Here is a 21661-nt window from a genome sequence, read left to right as displayed (position 1 = left end):
TTTACCCTCACCTCCCTTCACCAACTTTCTCCCCTCAAGACCATCAGTCTGAAGAATGGTCCCTGACCGAAAACATCATCTGTCCATTTCCCTCCAAAGATGCTGCCTGGCCCACTGAACTCCTCCAACAGCTTGCATAGGATTCAACCATCTGCAATCTCTTGTTTCTCTATTTCCTAGCTTGGATTGTTTAGAGCCATAGCGTCATTCAGCATAAAAGCAGGCCTTTTGGTCCAACTTGCTGACCCAAGATGCCCCATCTACACTCATCCCATCCTACACCGGCTCGCGTTTGGTCCACATCCCTCTAAAACATTCCTATCCATGTGCTATCCAAATGACTTTCAAATGTTGTTATAGAACCGCAATGTTTAAGAAACATTTAGACAGGTACATGGATAGGACAGATCTGGAGGGATAAGGGCCAAACACAGGCAGATGGGACTAGGGTAGCTGGGACATGTTGGTCGGTGTGGGCAAGTTGGGCCAAAGGGCCTTTTTCCATGGCGCTGTATGACTCCACGACTTGCCTCAACAGAGGGGTCTGGCAACACATTCCATGTACCCACCATGTGGCAGAAATTGCGGGTTAAAATTAATCATGACCCTGCAACAGACTTGGAGGTGCAGGCTGCGGCCCGTAACCATGGTAACCAGTGGGCGGGAGTGCGCGGGGTGAGAGGTGAGTGCGTGCGGCGGGCTCGGGTTCGGGCTCGAGCTCTACGCCGCTCGCAGCCGCCTCTCGCCATGACCAGCGACTTCCGACAGCGGGAGTCGGGCACCGAGGTGAGGGCCCGAGGGAAGATGGCTCGGAGAGCCGGGAGGGGGGGGGGGGGGGGGGGAAGAGGCGCGCCGCTGGGGAGGAGAGCCCGGTGGCTCGGGTATTAGCGAGGGAGGATCCGGGGGGGGGGGGTCAGCGGGACCGCACGAGGGGCGGTGACAGGGCGGGGGGAGTGAGGGGAGGGGGCGAGGGGAGGGAATCGAGGGGAGGGGGAGGGGAGGGAATCGAGGGGAGGGGGTCGAGGGGAGGGAGTGAGGGGGGGGAGGGGAGGGGGTCGAGGGGAGGGAGTGAGGGGAGGGGGGTCGTGGGGGTGAGGAGAGGGGATGAGGGGAGGGAGAGGGTGAGGAGAGGGAGTGAGGGGGGAGTGGGGTCGAGGGGAAGGAGTGAGGGGGGGTGAGGGGTCGAGGGGGAGGGAGTGAGGGGGGCGAGAGTGAGGGGAACGAGGGGAGGGAGTGAGGGGGTCCAGGGGAGGGGGCGAGGGGCGGGAGTGAGGGAGAGGGAGTGAGGGGGTTGAGTGGAGTGAGGGGTCGAGGGGAGAGAATGAGGGGGTCAAGGGGAGGGAGTGACGGGGGGTGGAGGGGAGGAGTGAGGGGTCGAGGGGAGGGAGTGAGGGGGCGAGGGGAGGGAGAGGGGGTGAGGAGAGGGGGTCGAGGGGAGGGAGTGAGGGGAGGGAGAGGGGGTCGAGGGACAGTGAGGGGGTCTTGGGGTGACAAGGGGTTAATGCAAGGAGATGGTGGGGGGGGGGGGGGGGAGTGCAGGAGAGGACCAATTGAAGTAATCCATGTCTGTGCAGCAAGACCAACAACACTCGGGCATTGGGCTTTTCATTGGCAAATGCACCTGACAGAAATGCCCTGGCAATGATTATCCCCAATAAGCTTGTGTATCCATCTACATATTTGATGTCATTGCCAAGTTACTTGATACTGGGAGGTAATGTTGACTATAAACTCAGCTGAACCAGCCACATAATACCATTGTTACAAGATTAGGTTGAAGGCTGAGTGCCCTGTGATGACTGGTTCACTGTCTGACACCCCAAAGCTTTTCTGTCATCCACAAGTTGAGAACAAGTTGGTAGAATACTCCATCTGCTTGGATAGTGTGGTGTTCAACAATTCTCAATATATAACTCCCTCCAGGAGAAAGAACCCTGCTTGCTGCACATCCTGACCATTAATTCCCTTTCCCATTGGCGTCTTGTGGTTTGCAGTTTGGGCATCGATAAAATGTACTGCAGTTATTCACCTTGATGACAATAGCGCCTCCCAAATCTGCAACCTCGAGCATCAAGAATGACAGGGGTTTTAGGGTCTTAAAATAACTGACCAGAATGATGTTCAATGTGTTGGTTTTCATTTTCAAACTGCCCTTGGATAGGCGAAGGTGACATTAGATTGGGGATTGAAACTGTAACACCTTTTTTCAGAAAGGGACTGAGGTTTAAAGCATGGAACTATAACACAGTTTGTTTCAAAATTCATGAGTTTACTTGTCATTTACACTGGATAGGAGCCAGAAAAATGAAATTCTTACTTTATGTAGTTTTATAGGCTCATTAGATGCAATGACATTCAGGAATAAACTCATTATAAAAGTAGGCCCTGGTAATGCAAAAAAATGTATACAGAGCAACCATAGTCGTGCAAACTCTAGTGGTTCAGTGCTGATGTAGGGTGCAATTAGGTTGTGCAGGTAGTTCAAAACTGATGGTTGATAGGAGATGTTCTTGAAGCTGGAGTTATCGCTTCTCAGGCTCCTGTTGCTTCTTCCTGATGGTAACAGTGAGCATGGCTCAGATGGTGTGGCATTTTCATATTAGCTGTCGACAGGAGATGGCACTTCCAGAAGATCTCTTCTAGTAGGGAGGTCAATACCCCTGATGGTTTGGCCATTGTCCACTAGAATCAAGGGTGTTTTATTGTCATATGTCTCAAATAGAACAATAAAATTATCACTTGCAGTAGCACAACAGAATATGTAAACATAGAACACGGTAAATAATATAATAAATGAGAAAAAAAGCCGTACATATAAAAAACAAACATACAATATTAGTGCAATAATAGTCTATGTAGTTCAGAGCTTATTTTAGGTTGTGATGTTCAATAGCCTAATGGCTATAGGGAAGAAGCTGAACCTGGACATTACAGTTTTCAGGCTCCTGTACCTTCTTCCTGTTGGCAGGGGTGAAATGAGTGTGTGGCCAGGGTGGTGTGGGTCTGATAATGCTGGTTGCCTTTTTGAGGCAGCGACTTCTGTAAATCCCTTTGATGGTGGGGTGGTCCACCAGCATTGGTTGCCTCGTCAACAGTCTGTCCTTTCTACTGTTTTTGTTATTTTAAGTATGTGTTAAAAGTATATTTTAGTGTTCCTTGATTTGTTTTATGTTGGTGAGGGGGGGGGGGGTTGGGGGAAACTTTTTTTCAATCTCTTCAACCTCGACGGAGATGCAATTTTTCTCCGTATCGTATTTCCGTCCCCAACGCGGCCTAACATCGAGGAGATGGCAGCCTTTCCCGGAGACCGGTCCAACGCTTCATGCCGGGGGTGCGGCGTGGACTTTAACATCGCAGAGCCTGGATCGACTGTGGAGAGCTCCAACCGCGGGGCCTGTGGACTTTAACATCGTGAAGCCAACGGTCTCTGGTAAGATTAGGCCGATTCGGGAGCACCATGCCGCGGAGAGCTTGTCAACCGTCCCGATGCAGGAGTTTCGATCATCCCGACGCAAGGGCCTCGGACAGTCGACGCGAGAGCCTCGGACAGTCGGCAGCGGCAACTGCGGATGGTTCAACGGTCCCGACTGCGATTGAACAAAGAGGACGATGATTGAACATTATTACCTTCCATCACAGTGAGGAATGTAGAATCCGCTGAGGTGGATGTTTATGTTAAATTTTATTTTATGTGGCTGTGTGCCTTGTTGCTTTTTACTTAGTATGGCTGTATGGTAACTCAAATTTCACTGTACCTTAATTGGTACATGTGACAATAAATTGATCTTGAAATTTTGGTCAGAATACCATTTTCTATATGTCTTTGGTCTTGAGTATTGAATGTCTAAAAGAGGCAGCAATCAATTTCTAAATGAGGCAGCATTCTCTATTGCACACCTGTTGTACAACTAAAACTTCTGAGGAAGTAGAGGCGTTGGTGAGCTTACATTTGTGATTGCATCAACGTGCTGGGCTCAGGACAGTCGCTACTGCCATCTTGCCAATTAAGTCAGGAGCATAGTCCCTTGGCTTTTCCTTTCTGAAGTCAGCAATCAGTTCCTAGGTCTTGTTAATGTTGAGAGCAAGATTGTTGTCCTGGTAACACTCGGCCAGATTGTCGATCTCCTTCCTATACTCTGACTCGTCATCCATTATTCATCCAACGCCAGTGGTGACATCGGCAAATTTTAAGATGATGTCAGAGCTGTATATGCAGTCATGGGTATAAAGAAAGTAGAGGAGGGGACTGAGCATTTGGCCGTGTGATGGGCAGCAAGGAGGAAGTGTTGTTGCCAATTTGTATTGATTGAGGTTTGCTGATGATGAAGTTGAAGACCCAGCTGCGCTGGGAGGAGCAGGGACCCATTTCCTTGAATTTGCAAATACATTTGGAAAGAATGATGATGTTGAATGCCCTGCCTTAGTCGACAAATAATGCGACATACAAGTCTGAAGAAGAGTCCTGATCCAAAACGTCACCTCGCCATGTTCTCCAGAGATGCTGTCTGACCCGCTGAGTTACTCCAGCACTTTATCTTTTTTTGTAAACCAACATCATCTTGTATCTAGTCTGACATACCTGTTCCCTATTGTCCAAGTATTTTGTGCAGAGTGAGGAGGCAATGAGATTGCATCCACTGTAAACCTGTTGTGATAGGCAAATTGAAGTGGGTCCAGGTCATTACTGAGGAAGGCGTTGATTTGTGACATAACCAACCTCTCGAAACACTTCATCGCATTGAGGCTTGTCATCTTGTTCTTGTGCACTAGTATTATGGATATCCTTTTACAGCAGGTGGAGACCTCAGACCATTGACGATGTCCATGAAAACACCTGCCGGTTAAATAACACACCGGTTGGTCTATGCAAGTTTTGAGAACACAGCCAGGTAGATCACCACAGCTCTCCAGTGGTTCACGCTGGAGAAGGATTTTCTGACATCAGCCTCGGAGATTGAGATCACAGACTGAGACTGTGGAAGCCCGTGAAGATACATCATCATCCTCCCTTTTGAAACGGGCAAAGAAAGCATTGAGTTCGTCTGGAAGTGATATTATTTGATCTCCTCGGTTTCACCTTGTAGGAAGTGATAGCAGGCCTAGCCACAGTTGCTGAGTGTCCATATGAGATTCCAGTTTAGTCTGGAAATATCTCTGCAATATCGATGGGCTTCTGGAGGTCGTACTTGGACTTCTTGTATGATTGTGGATCGTCTAGCTTGACGTCACAGATCTGATCTGGTCCTCAGTTAATTTATGGATCTCTTGCTTCATCCAAGGCTTCTGGTTGGGGAACTGTCAGATGGTCTTGATAGGAACGCATTCCCCCTCCCCACCCCCACATTTCCTCATGTAGTCAGTTAAGACTTTGGTGTATTCGTTCAGGTCCATTGTTGAGTCATTGAACATCACCCAGTCTACTGAGTCCAAACCGTCACAAAGCTGCTTCTCTGCCTCCTTTGACCAGCTCTACATAACTATTTTCACCAAAGCTGTACTCTTCAATCACTGCCTATATTTGGGAAGGAGGAGTATGGCCAGGCGGTCTGATTTTCCAAGTGTGGGTGAGGAATGGAGCGATAGACGCCCTTGGAGGAGTAGAGGTCCTCCGTAGCAGAGAACAATGATGAGATACAAGAAGGAGATAGAGAACTTAGTCATTTCAGGACAATACCTCTCCCGTGTCAGGAAGATGAAGGATCTAGTTATCGACTTGTGTGGTGGAGTACATGCACTGATCAGCATAAATGATGCCAAAGTGGAAATATTGAGAGCTTCAAGTACCATGGCATAAATATTACCAACAATCTCGAAGGACCAACCACATTGAAGTGTCAGCCAAGAATGCACACTGACATCTTCCTTACGAAACTGAGAATATTAGGCATGTCTCCAATGACTTACAAACTTCTACAGATGCTTCTTGGAAAGCATGCTGCCGGATAGCATCACAGCTTGGTTTTGGAACAGCAATGCCCAAGGAGGAGGTGAAAGGGGTGAAGAAAGGTGGCACTGTCAGCGATGGCTGCCTCGCCAATGGTCTGTTTTTTTGTCTTTTTTGTTATTTTTAGTATGTTTTAAAAATATGTGTTAATGTTCTCTGGTTTGATTTATGTAGGGGGATCGGGGGAAACTATTTTTCAATCTCTTATCTTGCCGGAGATGCGATCGTTTTCTGGATCGTATCTCCAGTCACTCTGCGGCCTAACATCATTTTTTTAGATTTAGAGATACAGCGCGGAAACAGGCCCTTCGGCCCACCGAGTCCGCGCCGCCCAGCGATCCCTGCACATTAACACTATCCTACACACACTAGGGACAATTTTTACATTTTACCCAGTCGATTAACCTACATACTTGTACGCCTTTGGAGTGTGGGAGGAAACCGAAGATCTCGGAGAAAACCCACATAGGTCACGGGGAGAACGTACAAACTCCGTACAGACGGCGCCCGTAATCAGGATCGAACCTGAGCCTCTGGCGCTGCATTCGCTGTAAGGCAGCAACTCTACCGTTGCGCCACCGTACAGTTGGCAACTCCATCATGGAGTTGGCGACCTTGCTCTAGACTGACTTTGAGCCCCACCGTGGGGCCGTGGACTTACCATCGGAGCCTGCGATACCTTGGCTGGGATCGACGCTCCAACTGCGGCCTGGGGATTTCAACATCGAGGAGCTTGCAGTCTCAGGTAGAGACTGATGTCGGGAAGCTCCAAATTGCAGAAGGTTCAACTAGCCCCGACCCGGAATAGATCGCCCGGCGCAGAGGAGCTGAGATTCACCCCCGATGCGGGAGCTTGATCGCTCCGACAAAGAGGGCCCGCCGCCGGCTACGGGAGTCAAGATTGTCCCGTCAAAGAAGGGAAGAGATTGAACCTTTTTGCGCCTTCCATCACAGTGAGGAATGTGGAGTAGTCACTATGGTGGATGTTTATGTTAAAATGTATTTTGTGTGTTTTGTTGCTTTTTATTGGTATGACTGGCAAAACAAATTCCTCGTATGTTGCAAAACATACTTGGCTAATAAAGTATGATTATGATTATGAAAGACAGGGCAAGGACAACTACAGGAGGGAGCTGGAGCTGAAACTGCAGTAGAACAACATGAGGGATGTGTGGCCGGTGTGAATAGCATTGCAGGCTACAAGAAGACTAATGGTCTGGGGAGGGAAAGCAATCAGGACTTGGCCAAAGAGCTAAACCTGGTTTTTAACTGATTTGATGGACGGGCCTCTGCCCACCCTCCCCCCTGCACCCCCACACTCTCCCCCTCAATTCCCCTGGTCCACTTCTGCCCTTTCTTTGTCAACAAACTTATCAGGAAGGCTGGTTCCGGTCCTGGGGCTTCCCTTCTGCCGTGGGGTAGATTGACGCCCCACCCCCCTCCCCAAATCTTTGCACATCCCCAATGCTTTCCACTCGTCACTTTTAATTTAATGTTTCATGTATCTTGTGTTTTATGACTGTTGCAAAGCAAAGTTTTCACTGTTCCTTGGTACAGGTGACAATAATAAATGTAAATCTTGCAGAGGTTCACGTGTTATATAAACATTCAGTTTAATATTTAAACGATACAGCTCAACAATTAGTGCAAGAGGTGTGTGTTAACATGTTGACTGTGAGGTGAAGACTAGCTCCGTCGTCTGCTGCACACCGCCGGCAGACCACCCAGGTCGGCATTGATTGGTCGGCCCAGTTCACGCCAGGTCCACACGAGTGCTTGGCTAATAAAGTATGATTATGATTATGAAAGACAGGGCAAGGACAACTACAGGAAGGAGCTGGAGCTGAAACTCCAGAAGACTAATGGTCTTCTTGATTGCAAAACATTCATGGTCTTCTTGACACTAATGGTCTTCTTGATTGCAATCAATGAAATACTCTTGATTCTTGACTCTTGAAATTAACATTGTTATTTGAAAGGGAAATCGCAACTGGTAGACTTGCTGCCTCACAGCGCCAGAGACCTGGGTCCAGTCCTGACCTTGTGCTCAAGCTCAATGAACGACGGTTCGAGACCAAAGTGGCTCAGCCCGCCACATGAGCCCCCCCCCCCCCCCCCCCCCAGAGGCGGTTAGGCTGTCAAGTGAGGCGGCCTGATCTTGTGTATGTGTCTCCTGTGTTTGGGCTTGCAGCTGGTTGAGTTGAGGGCGGGTTTGGTTGTGATGGACGTCCTCTGCGGTGGAGTTGTGCCACCTGCACTGGTTGATCAATGTCCAAGTGTGCCAGCTTATGACGGTCCATTGATCAGTTCCAGCACTCCGCCCACGGCTGTGCCAGATGCGTCGACCGTGAGAGCTGTTGGTGCGTTGGCCCGTGGATGTACCAGCATCGTTGCCTTTGCCAGCGCCTCCTTGGCGTTGTCGAACGTGGTGGTGGCCGCGCCGTCCCAGACGAGGTCTTTCGGCTTGTTGGCCAGGGCCTTGAACAGCGGTTGCATGATCCTGGCGGCTGCTGGCACGAAACGGTGGTAGAAGTTGACCATGCCGACAAACTCTTGTAGTCCCTTCACAGTCGAGGGTTTGGCAAACTTGTGAGTAACCTCGACCTTGGTCGGGAGCGGGACCGCTCCGTGCTGGTTGATGTGATGGCCGAGGAAGTTGATGAAAGTGAGGCCAAACTGACACTTGGCATGGTTGATGGCCAGGCCATGCTCGTTGAACCTCTGGCAGAGCTGCCGGAGGTGTGCGCGGTGTTCCTGGCGAGAGTGGCTGGCGACGAGAACGTCGTTGAGGTAGATGAACACAAAGTCCAGCCCGCGGCCCACCGTGTCCATGAGCCGTGGGAAAGCTTGAGCGGCGTTCTTGAGGCCGAAAGACATGCGCAGGAACAAAGAGCCCGAACGGAGTGATGAGGGCCGTCTTGAGGATGTCGTCTGGGTGGACTGGAATCTGATGGTAGCTGCATACCAAGTCGATCTTGGAAAAATCTCATTGTTCCTTTATCGGTACATATAACAATGAAATACTCTTGATTCTTGACTCTTGAAATTCACATTGTTATTTGAAAGGGAAATCGCAACTGGTAGACTTGCTGCCTCACAGCGCCAGAGACCTGGGTCCAGTCCTGACCTGTGCTGTCTGTGGAGTTTACACCTTCTCCCTGTGACCATGTGGGTTTCCTTTAGCTATTCTGGATTTCTCACACATTCCAAAGACGTGTGGGTTTGCAGGTTAATTGGCCTCTGTAAAATTGCATTTAATGTATAGGGAGTGGTTGGGAAAATAACATAGAACTACTGCACACAGATGATCAATAGATGGCAGACTCTGAGCCGAAGGGCCTGTTTCCATACTGCACCCCGAAACAAAACTAAGCATTTGACTAATTCATTGAAGTTCTTTGTACAAGTAACCTGCAGTGAATAAACTGGAACCAATAGATGTACTATGCTCACATTTCCAAATGGTATTTGATTGAATGCTGCATCAAGAATTATTGCAAAAATTAAATGCTGTTAATGCAGCAGGTAAATTTTAAAAAAACAACAATGCTGTAAATCTGAAATAAAAATAAAATGCAAGGATTTGGTCCAATAATGAAAGGCATCTCATGTGAAAGCTGGAAAGGGAGAGAGTCAAAACTTTCATCTGAACTGTCAGAATGATATAACAGTTGGTTTCAAGTTGAAAATCTGGAGAGGAATGGATAGAGCAAAGGAAATCTCTTTGAGTAATGTCTGGGCTGCCATAATATTATGTTGTTTACCGGACCAGCTGGTTGATCGATTAATGACGGCAGTTAGGAAAACAAACAAAGGGACATGTAAAGACTGAAATGCAGGTTATAGCTGATACGGAAAACTGAAACCAAAAAGAGAATGTTGGAAATGGCCTGAAGCCCAGATAGTATCTTTGGCGAAAAAAAACCTGAGAAAATATTACAGTCGGTAGCCTTAGAAGAACTAGCCAATGCTGAGGAAAAAAACAAAGTAATTTTAATATTGCGTCAAATAGGAGTTAGATTAATGGACTGGAAAGGAAGATTAAAGTGACAAGCAATTGGAAAGAAAATAGTTTAGGAGAAAATACATTTTAAATAGCTGGTAGTCTGGTTGTGTTGGTAAACCTATCCCTTGAGACAAAGAGAGGGAAGGGATCCAGAAAGGGAAGGGAGAAGTTGGAGATGGACCCAACAACTGGTCAAATTTAATCAGCCTCATGCACTGCCTTGAGGACATAAAATGTTGGATGGCACAGAACTTCCTTCAACTAAACGAGAGCAAGTCTGAGGTTATCCTATTCCCCCCCCCCCCCCCCCCCCCCCCCCCGACTCCATCAAAACTATAACAGGCAGCCTTGGAAGCCTATTCCCCCTGGTCAAACCGCATGTCAAAAACCTGGGCGTGATATTTGACTCGGCATTAAAATTTGACAGGCAAGTCAACGCTGTGGTAAAGGCCAGCTTCTTCCAGCTTCGTACCATAGCGAAAATCAAACCATTCTTCAAATCTGACGACACTGAAAAATCATTCATGCATTCATTTCCTCCCGCTTAGACTACTGCAACTCCCTATACACTGGGATCAGTCAATCATCCCTGTCCCGCCTACAATTGGTCCAAAACGCCGCAGCGAGACTCCTGACGCGTACCCGTAAAAGGGAGCACATCACCCCGATCCTGGCCTCTCTCCACTAGCTCCCAGTAAGGTACAGAATCAATTTCAAACTCCTCCTAATCACATATAAAGCCCTAAACAGGCTTGCCCCCCCTTATATCAAAAATCCTATCCCACCACTCTATCTCCAGGTCCCTCAGGTCGGCCGATATGGGGCTACTCACAGAAGGTAGTTGAGGCCAGTTCATTGGCTATATTTAAGAGGGAGTTAGATGTGGCCCTTGTAGCTAAAAGGGGGTATGGAGAGTAGGCAGGTACGGGATACTGAGTTGGATGATCAGCCATGATCATATTGAATGGCGGTGCAGGCTCGAAGGGCCGAATGGCCTACTCCTGCACCTATTTTCTATGTTTCTATGATACATTGAAGGTGAGAGCAGGGTGGAAATTGGCAACAAAAGTAGTGACATTTTCAAGTTTCATATGAGTGCATGGTGCAGAAAACAGCGAAGTTTTGCAAGAAAAATTGAGGTAATGCTCCTGATAAGGACTGAAACATATATCCAACAGAAAACATGTGAGTCGCACCTTTGTTCTGGAAACTGAGTAGTATTGAGGAAGAAATTGTTTAGTGTGAAAATTAGTGCAACCAGACCACATGTATATTAGTGGAGGGGAATTGGTTATCCCTTTGTTCAAGCAATAGGGGGGGGGGGGGGGGGGGGGGGTGCTCTCAGAACATGGTATGGAATGGAGGTGTAGCAGAATTGCACATCCATGTTAAAGATGAGCTGGTTGGGACCAGAAAATTGGACTGTGGGAGATGTAATATTGTTATTGTTTATTATGGCACATATACCGAGATACAATGAAAAGCTTTTTTGCATGTGTCCAGGCAAATCATTCAACAGGTATATTGCAAGTGAGTACAAGAAGTAGTGACAAAAGGCAAAGGCAGTGAGCGAGCTTAATTGAGCTCAGTGGTCTGGGACTTCTCCATGAGCTAAATCTCGTCAAATCTAACTCTGCAACCTTCTTCATATCATTGCATTTCCTAGAAGCCACAGCGATTATTTACTGCCTTTTGCCATACCTTTTCCAACAAACCACAATAGTGAAAGGCTTTTTAAAAAAAAAAGATGCATTAATCTTCTTAATATTGTCGAAGTGGCGTAATCCTTACAGTACCAAGTCACTGTTAAACGTGGATTGGAAGGATGTGTTTGGTGACAGAAAGAAACCCTTGCACAGTGGGTGGTTTTCAAGGTGACCCAGAGAAACATTAAGAATGTGTCGGACCTTAAATACCAATTCTATTGATGCCAAGTGGCATTCCACCCCTTGCACAAAGAAAGCATGAAATAGGTCCATAAAAAGGACTGAGATAATGCGCCTGTTGATTAGACCTCCAAAGGATTGTTTACTTTTGCCTTCAACATGTGGGGGATTGGGCACAGTAAAAGATCATCAACTTCATAAAATCCCCTATGCCACTGATGTTGGAGGTTTATGACTGTATGGTAAATTAAGTTCCTCATATGTTGCAAAACATACTTGGCTAATAAAGTATTATTGTGATTGATTGAAGTTGATCCTCAAACCCATAACAGATTTCTCAACTTTTTCAAGACAGGTTCATTTTGGCATTCCAATATAAGCCAATAATATCTGCATTTTAAAATTTGCTCCACGTTGTAATTTTTCTCCTTAGTGAGTTTACCCAGCTTGTTTTGTAAACTTTGCAGCTACTTCATGTTCTGCAGATGCAGTTTCACCAATCGATTTAACATAAAGCAGCCCATACCTCTTGAATTTCTCAAACCAATTCTTGCTGACTATTTTAGAAGTTTTCATGGCTGCTTTTCTCTCCCCAGAATTGACACAACTTTCTGTGTTGTTTCTTCCACTAAGTCTGCGCCAACTAGCGATCATCCAGTACACCAACACTAGCCTGCACAGTAGGAACCAATTACCGTTTTTACGGAGACAATTAACCTGTATTTCTTTGGAGTTCAGAAGGAAACCTGAGCACCTGGAGAATGCCTACACGGTCACAGAGAGAATGTACAAACTAGCACCCATAGGATCGAACCTGGGACTCTGGTGCTGTAAGACAGCATCTTTACCATTACACCACAGTGCCGCCCATAAAGAGATACGGGGTGGAAACAGGCCCTTCGGCCCACCGAATCAATGCTGACGTACGCTCGTTCCAATGACTACACCTGCAGGAAGTGTGTCAAGCTGCAACTCCTGGTAGTCCGTCTAGAGCAGTTGGAGCAGCGGATCAACTTGCTGTGAAACATCAGGGATGCAGGCAATGTAGCTGACAGTTAACGAGCTGGTCACTTCTCAGGTACAGAAAGAGATGAGGGGGGACCACCCGGAAGAGCAGCCAGGGTGAGTAAAGCACATTTCCCTTGCCAGTAAGTATGCCATGATAGATACTGTTGTGGAAATGTTCCCACCCCCTTTTTCTATCCTCATCCTGGATTCCTATTGGTTATTTTTGTAAATTAGGTTAATCTATTTAGCTTCCAAGTAAGCAATGTGGACCTGTGGAAAAGAACAAGCCAGGATCCCATTGACTTACAAATTCGAAAGAGAAAATGGAGTTGGATTGGACACACCCTCGGAAAACCTGCCACAAACATCACCCGGCAAGCCCTGAAATGGAACCCCCAAGGAAAAAGGAAAAGAGGTCGCCCCGGGAACAGCTGGAGAAGAGGTATCCCGGCAGAAATGTCTGAGAGTGGGCTCAACTGGGGAGATCTTGAAAGAACCGCCAACAACCGAGTGAGGTAGAGGACATTTGTCAATGGCCTATGCTCCCTCGAGGAGCCAAGGGCTTAAGAAGAAGAAGAAGATTTGGCTTCCCCCATTCCCTGTGTTCTGATTTATTGCTGCACAACACTTCCTAATTTTATTCTACACTTCACTGGGATCCAATTGAAAGCAAATTTCACAGAAATCACTGGAAATAAATACCCGGAGATTGTAAAATGACCAGAGAACCTTTTTGGAGAGATTTATTTCAGAAAAATATAAGATCAAATGGTGGAAATAGAAACTCATCATATGGAAAAATAGCAAAATCAGCCTGTGATTCAATTAATTTGCAAAGGATGTACTCTTAACTCTATCTCGTTTGTTATTCCAATATTGTTCTTTAATATTCTGTTGCACTACAATGATTTTGCACTGGAATCTTCTGCCGTTCTATTGTTTATGCACTCATTATCACTAATGTATTTATATTGTTTACTCTGAACTTCATGTGAACAAAGAATTTTATCACACTCTGGTGTATATGACACTAAACTAAAATGAATCTATCTTACAGTTTTGATCAGGACCAGGGAAGAGATTTGTTGCAGAAGAGGTTCATGTGAAATTGTTTAAGTGGACATTTATGATTACTAAAAAAGGTATTTTCATTTTTTGATAGCTGCTTGCCCGACTCAAAGGAAGAAGTTCTCTGAAGCATCTTGAGCCACGGCTTTTTTCTGAGGAAGGGTTGCTAAACCATGGTAAGAGGAACAATAATGTTGTGAAGAGTCGTATTAGCAAGTTCATCCTGTTTTTTCTTCTTTAAAGTTTTCTTCCAATAGTACTTTATGCCAGGAAAAGTAGAAACCATTTCACTCTTTATGATGACTGGCTAAGTGAAATTGAAGTTGCTTTATTTTCATATCTCGCCTGGAAAACTAACAAAGAATTGCCTCTGTGGTGATTTTTTTTTCATGATTGGGAAGCTTTTTGCATTGATTAAACTGGGCAAAATTTTGCAGTTCCATTGACAGTGGAACTAGCAGTTTTACTCATTAACTGGCAGTTTTAAGACTTCCACATAAAGGGTTTAGTTCTTAAGTCATTGTTTTGCAACCATCTCTACCATCAACAAAGGAAATGGAATTGGTGAAAATTTCATCAATTTACACACCAGCTTCAAAACCTTCTGCTTTGCAGCACAAGCTATAAGTGAGTTTTTGATGGTGCACTGCTAAAGTTATTCTTCAGCAAACTCAGGCTCTAAATGTAAAGCCTCTCCACAACACCTCCAGCCTTGGTTGCTTTCTCCAACCTGACTATACCCTCCAAACCTGGATCCACATATCATTTGCCATTTCTTATCCTACCCCTTCCCCTCACTTCTTTCTACCAGCTGTCTCCCCTTTACTCTATCAGACTGAACAAGTATCCACACCTGAAATGTCGCCTGCCTGTTTCCATCCTCAAATGCTGCCTGATCTGCTGTTCCTCCAGCAGTTTTTATTTTTTTTAAATATTTTCGCTGCTATGATCATATATGCTTTAATTTTTATCTTACTGCTTGTAAATTTGTTGAAATACACAGTACAAAAATGAACATTTTTTCTCTTGTTTTGCTGTGCCAGAATGTTTCAATGCATTTGACTGCTCAGCCAGTTTGATGGCATCATTGTTGCTCTGCATCAGTGATCCCACTGAACTGACACCTAGCAACAATCGAGTTTGTAGAATGAAAAGCCCACGCTGCAGAGATTGCTGGATCTATGCACATACCATGCTTTAAGGTCAACGTGGATTGCTTCACCATTTCTGTTTGCATTATACTCCTGCACTCACTCCCTAAATGGTATGGGGGTAGGAGGGATAGTTGGGGAAGAATAATTGGGAGGACACATATGGTGTATTGCAAGTACTACATTTCCTTGCCTTTGGTCGGGCGTGCACAATCTTCTGTTCTTGAGGAATGTAACTGTGAGGTTCTCTGTTAATCTTGGCCCTAGTTCCTCTTCCAAGCATTGGGAGGGGGAAAGTGCCAGAAAACATTATCTGACAGCTCTTATCTGGTTGACTTCTGAGCCAAAGAGAGGCGATGGTTGTACTCAGTGCAGACTTAACCTCCACATGGAATGCTTTGGAAGACTTTTCTTTTGATGGTTGAGACAAATTTAAGTGAATGCGAGTCATGGCTGCTTTATTCATCTTGCTTTTCCTCAAATGTCGCTCCTACCCGCACACCATTTAGGGAGTGAGTGCAGGGATATAATGCAAACAGGTGAAGCAATGCACTCCATGTTGACCTTGAAACAAGCTTGCTTTTGAAACTAGCCAGGTATTTTCAGACTGTCCATGGTCACCAAAATTATTCTCTCTTTATCGGTTGTTTAAGAAGAGTGGGTTGGACACATCAGAACAATGTATGTCTTTTCAATGGGCTCAATGAACTTGCCAGTCTTTTGATTATATTCACCCTTTTCCACGATGTTTGATGGTGTTGAACTATTTGATTGGATTTTCAAAGTGTTGCAGAATGACTAGAAATTCAGAACGTTTGCATTTGATGCCATTCTTCAGGACTTTGCAGCAAAAAACATAAGGAATTCTTTTTTTCTATGATCAAAGCAAAGTTCCACATATTTTAGTGATGAAATATAGTTTAGTAACTAAACTATATTTTAGTGATGAAATATAGTTCCACATATTTTAGTGATGAAATATAGTATACTATACTTTGTATAGTATACAAAGTTGTATAAAATACTGATGAAGCTGCAAGTCTGAAACAATGGTAGAAAATGCCGGATATATTCAATAAATCAGTGGAGGAAGAAACATTTGACTGTTCAGCTGACCTGCTGAATGTTTCCGCATTTTTTACTTTTCAGGTGCTGGTCTGTTATAAGATTTTCCCTGATAAACAGAAGAGTGCGGGTTTTATTTGAGCCTCTTGTATACATAAGACACCTAAATCGTACAGGTTAGAAGTAACATAGAGAAATTGGATAGTGTCCTAACACTGGACATAAGCTACTGACATCAAGATATCTGCTTGTCTCCCTCTGTCTTTTTGTTAAGGCTTTTTGTTGAATAATTGTCAGATTTGTTCTCTGTACTCAACAGCAGTGAAGTAAGCAAACTGAATCTCATTTTTATATGTGAGGATTTTTTAAAAACAGAATGAGCTGAATTCAAAATCATGTCTTAAAACCCTACGTCATTCAATCCCTGGAGCTCATTCAGAAGTATTTTCTTTTGGCTCTCTGCATAATTTATTCTGTTGGTGCTGTCCAAAACCTTGCTTATATTATCAAATGAAAGCTGAAACAACACATATTTCAGCTCTTGTTTGCCATTGTAAATAATGCAACTACACAAAATTCAACACACTGGTGAGTTTCCAAAAATTGATGGCACAAGATGTGAGCTCAACTTTATATATGTTTCCCCAATGAGCTATAAAGCAGCTGGGGTGGTGATGGTCTTGTCAGTGGTGCTGATGTATGCCCAGGGCCAGGCTGATTGCTTCCTGCTTGTCACAACTTTTTTTTGATCACTTGCTGGTTTCACTGTCTGAGATTCTGAAACAGATAGTTGTTACATTTCCAAATTCTGGCATATGCCACTTAAGAACTGTTTGAGAAACTACAGTTGTGCTAGAGAGCTTGCATTAAATAGTGCAAGAGCTTGTGACAGTTTTATTTTCTTACTGCTGCTACTTTTTGTCCTCTGAAATCTGCAGATTTAACCAGAATTGCTTTTTCTACTTTCTACAAAGGGGGTGCAGGTAGCAAAAATTAAAAATCATATGATCAAAGGGGCAGCAGCATTAACACAAACTGGAAACACAGTCGTTTCATTGCTTTAAGAAAAGTAAGCTTGACTTGCATGTTTCCCCGTTCACACACCCTGTATCAACCTATTACCTGCTCAGCTTTATCTTGCCCTTCCTCTCTTCCAGCTTTCTTGGGTCGAGATCCTTCTTCAGACTTGTTCTAACTCAGAATTGTTACTGTGGACCTGTTCCTGTGCTGTATTGTTCGATGTAAGGAGAATGCTGAAATTGCCCAGCAGATCAGGCAGCCTCCATGGAGGGAGGAAAAGTTGAGATAATTTTACATATAAATGACCTGACAGAACTGTCCAGTTATGACGTAAATAGGAAAGGCTAAATTAAAATTTGAAATTACCTCTTGCAGTCAAACATTGGAACGCACCAGCATTGAACAGTGGTGCTTTCGTGTGATCTCAGACGGGGATATGTCAGGCAACCTATAAACGAATAAGTCTGAGTGTAAAATGTAAGCTTAAATTAAAGTCTGATTCAATATGCTCAGCTGTGGATTGATTTCTAGCATGCAATGAGTAGAAATGGCACGTGTCATATTAGACCCTTGGGCACCTGATGTTGCCTCTAAATTGATTACAGTACAATTGAAATTCTAAGCCACAACCTTGTCACTTCAATATTGTTTTTATAGGAACTTGATGTGTGCAAATTGGACCTAAATCATAGTAGTGACTCTTCTTCAATAGTATTTCATTGATGTAAAGCTCACTGGGGTATCCTGACATGATAAAATAACCCATTTTACTGCCTTCAATTTATATTGACTAACTCGTCCAAATATCTGACGAGTTCCATATACCCACCACCTTTTGTGTAAAAAAAAAAAGCTACACCTCAAGTTCCAATGAAATCTCCCCTCACCTCACCTTAAACCTATGTCCTCTGGCTGCTCAACCATTCCTTTGGTTCAGGCTCTTGAGTCCTGGCAACATCCTCATAAATCTTCTCTGCATCCTTTCTAGCTTGATCTTTCCTATAACATGGTGCCCAAAACTGAACGCAATACTCTCAATGTGGCCTCACCAACGTATTATAGAACAGTAACATGACCCCCAACTTCTATGTGTAATACTCTGACTGACGAAGGCCAAAGTGATTCTTAATATAAGAACACATTAAGATGGCACGGGTAGGATAGACAGTTGTGTGCTTTATCCCCAGGGTGGAACTATCAAATGCCAGAGGACACAGCTTTAAGACAAGAGGGGCAAAGTTTAAAGGAGATGTGTGGGACAATTTTTTTTACACAAAGGGTGGTGAATGCCTGGAACGCGCTGCCTGGGGTGGTGATTGAGGCTGATACGCCACTTAAGAGATTTTTAGATAGGCACATGGATAAGCAGGGGTATGGATTATGTTGATGAGATAGGATTGGCATCATGTTCGACACCGGCATTAAGGGCCAAAGGGCCTATTCTAATGCTGCATTGTTCTATGTTTGATGATAATACAAAATGAATCCGTGATTCAACCAAGTTACATCTGGTACCAGTACAAAGGAGGAAGGCTTGCAAAATGGAATGACCAGCTGATTTGGATGACTGACCTTGAATTGTCCAGACAACTGCTTTGTCAGAAATCTTGTAGTTACTTTTAAACTTGAGATTAAAATGCAGGTGAATGTTAAAGTAGCATCCTGTAGAAGAAAACAAAAGGAACAAGGATACGCAGGGAATGGAGAGATATAGATCAAGTACAGGCAGATGAGATTAGTTTAACTCGGCATAGAGAACTCGGTGAAGAGCCTGCTCCTATGTTAAAAGGAACATTTTTATCTTGCCCTATTAAAGGTGAAAATGCTGTGTGAGATGCTAACTTTCTGCATGTTGTTTCTCTACTTCTCTGCTGACCCTGGGTTGTTGACTATTGGATATTTGCGCATAGGTGCATGAGGCAACCAGATTTCCCATAATGGCTAACCTTCACATGACACTGAAGGCATCACAAACCCACCAGGTTCACTCCTTATTTCATATGCACAATCTGTGGAGGCGACTGAAGCAGGAACCCTGCTTAAAGCTAACATAGGGGCACAAGTATATTGCAGCACATGTATAAGAAAATAACTGCAGATGCTGGTACAAATCGAAGGTATTTAGTCACAAAATGCTGGAGTAACTCAGCAGGTCAGGCAGCATCTCAGGAGAGAAGGAATGGGTGACTTTTGGGGTCACATGTATTGTGAGTTTGGTTGCACTCAGCTTTGTCGTAGCAGACTAGTGATAAAATCTTAGTTTTACCATTTTGCAACTCATGTCTAAACAAGCAGTAACAATGGGAATGTTAAATTTAAATAGACTAACCCACAGTCGCTCAGATATATTTTATCATGCGAATGACTGCGAAACTAGTACGAACCTGGTGTTGTCGTATTTTGTACAATTAATCTTTGCTGCAAGTGATAAACTATTTTACAAATTATCACATCTGCCAAAGGTTATCTTAATTGCAGCATTTGCACAGACTCTTCAAAGTGATCTTGCTTTGATTTTTCTTGCTGCGCTCTAGTAATTACTGCAAAATCTGTTAACTAGGTCAAATATTGCTTGAGGAATTTTGGAAATATATAATACTTCTTTTGTCTGGTGCTAACTTTCCCTTCTGTGCCTTACAGGAAATACGGTGGAGTTCCATGGCCCAGAAGGAACAGGAAAGACAGAAATGCTTTATCACCTGGTGGCATCTTGTATCCTCCCCGAATCGAAGGGTGGGCTCCAGGTTGAGGTGGTCTTTGTTGACACAGAATGTCATTTCGACATGCTTCGCCTCGTCACCATTCTGGAGCATTGTTTAGCGCAGAGCACGGAGGAGTCAGTTAAACAGTGCCTGGGCCGCCTGTTCCTCGTCCACTGCAGCAGCAGCGCCCAGCTCCTGCTGCTCTTCCAATCGCTGGAGAGCATGGTCTGCAGCCATCCTGCTCTCTGCCTGCTGATTGTGGACAGCATGTCTGCTTTCTACTGGATTGACAGACTGAGCGGTGCGGAGAGCTTCAGCCAGCAGGAAGCCAACCTCCGGCGCTGCGTCGAGTGCCTGGAGAATCTGCTGAGCGAGTACCAGCTAGTGTTAATCGCAACCACACAGGCCCTGATGCGCGGGCGAGATCCTGAGGCAGCCAGGCCAGATGGAGCTGTTGCAGCTCGGCAGCCACCGATGGCAGAATTTAAACCATATCTGTGTAAATCATGGCAAAAACTGGTCAAGCATAGGTTTGTTTTCTCAAAAAACACCACGGTGGACAACAAGCAAGAATTTGCTGCTGTTTCTCTCCAGCCAAGAAGCAACATTGTGAACAGGTGCTGCTTTATTATTACAGATGGTGGGGTCCAGTTTCTTTAACCCTTCGGCATTCATTCCTTAATCGACGACCGCTGGAGACCCACGTGATTGTACACGTGAGAAAGTGCCTCCCTTTTTGCTCACTGCTAATTGTTCTGGTTAACTGAAGTCTATTTATTGGCGAGCACTGGTGGGCACAATCTGATTAACCCTTGAACTGCGATTTGACCCTAAACGAGGTCAGATGAAGGTTTAGCCACCTTCATGTGCACATTGTTGAAGGTTTCATTGCAAATTCTCCAGCTGGTTTTGGCCTGATCTGCAGGTGAATGGAGCCAATCCAGGCACCTTATTCAAAGCTCCTTTTCTGGATGTATGTCCCCTTTGTGCATGTAGGCAAGTCCAGGACATGCCCTTAATATTGATTCCAGGCTCGTGGGTTAAAGCAGAATACCAGAAATACTGGAGTACATTTTTTTATGATGGCAACCAAACTGAACCTCTAAAATGCGATTTTAATAATTGTGGTGGAAAAATGTGATATTATTTAGCTTTCTCCGTATATAAATGACTTGTTCTCCAGGACGTTTTATAGGCAGAGCTCAATTTAATAAAAGCTTCAGCTGCAAGTGTAACCGGTCTCTTTCCATTGTTGAAACTTGGTTTAGCAGTCCTGTTTAATTTGTGATTGAAATTAGGGAGGAGGGGTTTATTGCTTTTTTTGCGTTTAAGTGGACAATTGATCCATGTTTCTACTTTAATACTGTAATACAGAGAAGACTGGGGCCAAGACAAGAAACAGAGCGATTGTAGAATTTACACCCACCTCTAATTTTTCAGGTGTACACAGGAATAAATAGAATGTTTTAACTTGAAAATTTGAATTTTAAAGCATGTTGCACACATTATTTTGAAGTTCTGGCTAGTTAAATCTCTTTCTAGACATAGCGCTCAGAAGGCAGCCACTCAATTCCTTTGTATTGGTATCAACTTTGATGATCCTCTCTAATTCTCTTGCCCTTTCCCCATTGTTTGCGTTCTCCAGCAGTGACATCTTTAAATTATTTTTCTGTCATCAAACTAAGACTCGGGAGGGGATTTAGGGACGAGGTAAGGAAAGAGGATGAAGTAAGGGAGGGGAGTGGGGGAATAGTTGGAGAAGGGTTAGGCTGAGGAAAGGCAGAGGACAGGTGAGGGAGAAGGTGAGGGTA

The 21661-nt window shown here is 44.8% G+C and overlaps 1 protein-coding gene across 2 annotated transcripts; it reads left to right on the top strand.

Moving 5' to 3' along the window:
• The first annotated feature begins 693 nt into the window (after nt 1-693).
• On the top strand, nt 694-21074 carry xrcc2 (X-ray repair complementing defective repair in Chinese hamster cells 2). Of its 2 annotated transcripts, none has more exons than XM_078429315.1 (3): nt 694-786; nt 14007-14088; nt 19789-21074. In XM_078429315.1, exons 1-3 carry the CDS (start codon nt 748-750, stop codon nt 20508-20510), a joined length of 843 nt encoding a protein of 280 aa, XP_078285441.1. In that variant the 5' UTR covers nt 694-747; the 3' UTR covers nt 20511-21074. The 2 variants fall into 2 exon arrangements, with proteins under 2 accessions (XP_078285441.1, XP_078285448.1); XM_078429322.1 differs by lacking the exon at nt 694-786 and adding an exon at nt 17286-17369.
• Nucleotides 21075-21661: the final 587 nt, after the last annotated feature.

This window comes from Rhinoraja longicauda, chromosome 2 (assembly GCF_053455715.1).
Source record: "Rhinoraja longicauda isolate Sanriku21f chromosome 2, sRhiLon1.1, whole genome shotgun sequence".
In the NCBI taxonomy this organism is placed as follows: Eukaryota; Metazoa; Chordata; class Chondrichthyes; order Rajiformes; family Arhynchobatidae; genus Rhinoraja; species Rhinoraja longicauda.
The sequence above is the reverse complement of the archived record's forward strand: the minus strand, read 5'-3'. Positions and strand labels throughout refer to the sequence as shown.